Raw genomic sequence first — 2,138 nt, forward strand, 5'->3', positions numbered from 1 at the left:
AATGCTCAATATAAACTTACATGGTTATTATAATTATATTCAATGTATAAATCAGTTAACAGATACTCAAAGAGACTGGTTGATTTGATTTGCTAAAGTCAAATAAGTCAAATAGTTGGAAAGGAGAAGAGTCCAGATTCAACTCAATAGTACTTCCTAATAGAAACTTTCCTTTCCTTTCTGCTCAAAGCTAGCACAAGATTGTTGTTAAGAAAAGGAACGGGTGGGATCACTGTATAACTTGCCTCTCCAGCAGAGCTGACAAAGAAAACAACTTGATAAAATCTATATTTGTAATTTTAGAACAGTCCACCTGAAATCCCTGGGCTTCATACACTGTTTTTTACAATTTTTTGGTATCAAATATAAGGTGCAAAGTAAAAGACCGATGTTAAAGAAGCAAGAATACAGTGCGCCATCCTAAGCAGATTCAAACTTCGATTTTTCACATTCCATTCTACTCATGTTATCATGCACACAGACAAATCAAAATAACACGAAACAGGAATAAGGACTTCCTTTGCTTTGGAAAACCAAGAAATGAGAAGATTTAAAATGCAGAAAAAAAAACCATTTTTTTTCATAGTAGTTAGTACACCTTCATTAGGCTTTAAGACACACTTTTGTTCATAACCTTAATACAGCCATATTTTTACTTTATAAAAATCAAGTCTCCCAGTAAAAACGGTATTTTACCACACTAATCTTTAAATTCCATCACTAAAAAGGTAGTTATACACACCAATTTCTAACCTCTTGGGACGTTCTGCTGAATAGATTTTAGTCACTGGAATGAATAGCTGCTCAGAAAAACAGCACTGCTTCAACTGTGATAGGATTTGATAGTCAATATTCTTGTCTTCCAGTAAAAAAGAATTCACGAGCATAAACACTGGATTCCTTGTGGTTTCATTGATCAAGAGAATGTTTCTGAGCAGCTTCTGAGCAAACATTTCTTAACAGGTTGATCACAGATCTGGGGTCATCGCTCCTCATAATGGCACTGCTAGACACAATCATGTTAGCTCCTGCCTCTGCACAGGGCCTACTGTCAGGGCCTACTCCACCATCGACTTCTATGTCCAAGGATGGGAACTGGGTCCTCAACCAATGAACCTTTGGCATCATATCTTCCATGAATTTCTGCCCTCCAAACCCAGGTTCCACTGTCATAACCAAGGCCATAACTATCTGATTAGCCCATGGTGCCAAATACTCAACTGTGGTTCCCGGTTTGATGGCAAGGCCAACCTTCATCCCATTCTCCCAAATGTCTTTAATCAACGCCCCTGGGTTCTCAGTAGCCTCAAGATGAAAGGTGTATTGATTGGCTCCCGCCACGGCCATTGGTGTGACCCACTGTTCCGGCCTGGACACCATCATGTGCATGTCAAAGAAAGGATCCTGGCCTAGCTGCTTTCAGAGGCTTTCTACCACAGGGTGCCCAAAGGTGATGTTGGGAACAAAATGCCCGTCCATTACATCCAGGTGCAAATAATCGGCCCCAGAGTCCAGCATCCGGAGACACTCAGCCTCTAAATTGGCCAAATCACTGTTAAGGATGGACGGGCCAATCTTGCAGCCAGATGCCATGGTGCTGATTCCCAAGAGCAAGTTACCCACCTTATTTCATATACTCATTGTTTTGTATTTTCTCACATTTATGTAACTGATTTAATTTAATTGAGTTTTAAAGAATCAATTTGTTTATTCATAGTCTTTGTGAATTTTTTTTGTTTACTTGTTTTTCTAACTCATTAATTTGTTTTTACCTTTAATTTCTTTTTTCTTCTTTTAAATTCCATCTTCATTCTAATTTTAGTAACTTTTATCCCCATCTTGTACCTATAAGACAATATCTTGCCTTGTACCTATAAGACAATATTCTATTTCCATATACTTCTTATTCTGCTTCCACTTTTTTGTAGTTGTTTTTTTTTTTGTAGTTGTAATTTATTTCTATTGTGAGGACATATATTAAATATATAATATCCTATCACCTTTACATCTACCATCAACTCTACAGTTAAATATATTTAATGTCCTTATAGGGAACCTTCCTCAGTATTTCTCAGTTTCCTGAATCCATTCTCTAGTTAATGCTTCAGGAATATTCCTTAAGATTTTGCCAATTCAGT

The 2,138-nt window shown here is 37.1% G+C and overlaps 1 protein-coding gene across 1 annotated transcript; it reads right to left on the minus strand.

Moving 5' to 3' along the window:
* Positions 1-909: 909 nt before the first annotated feature.
* Positions 910-1,676, minus strand: LOC122890505 (ribulose-phosphate 3-epimerase-like). The gene has a single exon (XM_044226161.1). The coding sequence runs from the start codon at positions 1,387-1,389 to the stop codon at positions 910-912; it is 480 nt and encodes a 159-aa protein (XP_044082096.1). The 5' UTR covers positions 1,390-1,676.
* Between the last annotated feature and the right edge of the window lie 462 nt (positions 1,677-2,138).

Source organism: Neovison vison, chromosome 11 (genome assembly GCF_020171115.1).
Source record: "Neovison vison isolate M4711 chromosome 11, ASM_NN_V1, whole genome shotgun sequence".
NCBI classification, from domain to species: Eukaryota; Metazoa; Chordata; class Mammalia; order Carnivora; family Mustelidae; genus Neogale; species Neogale vison.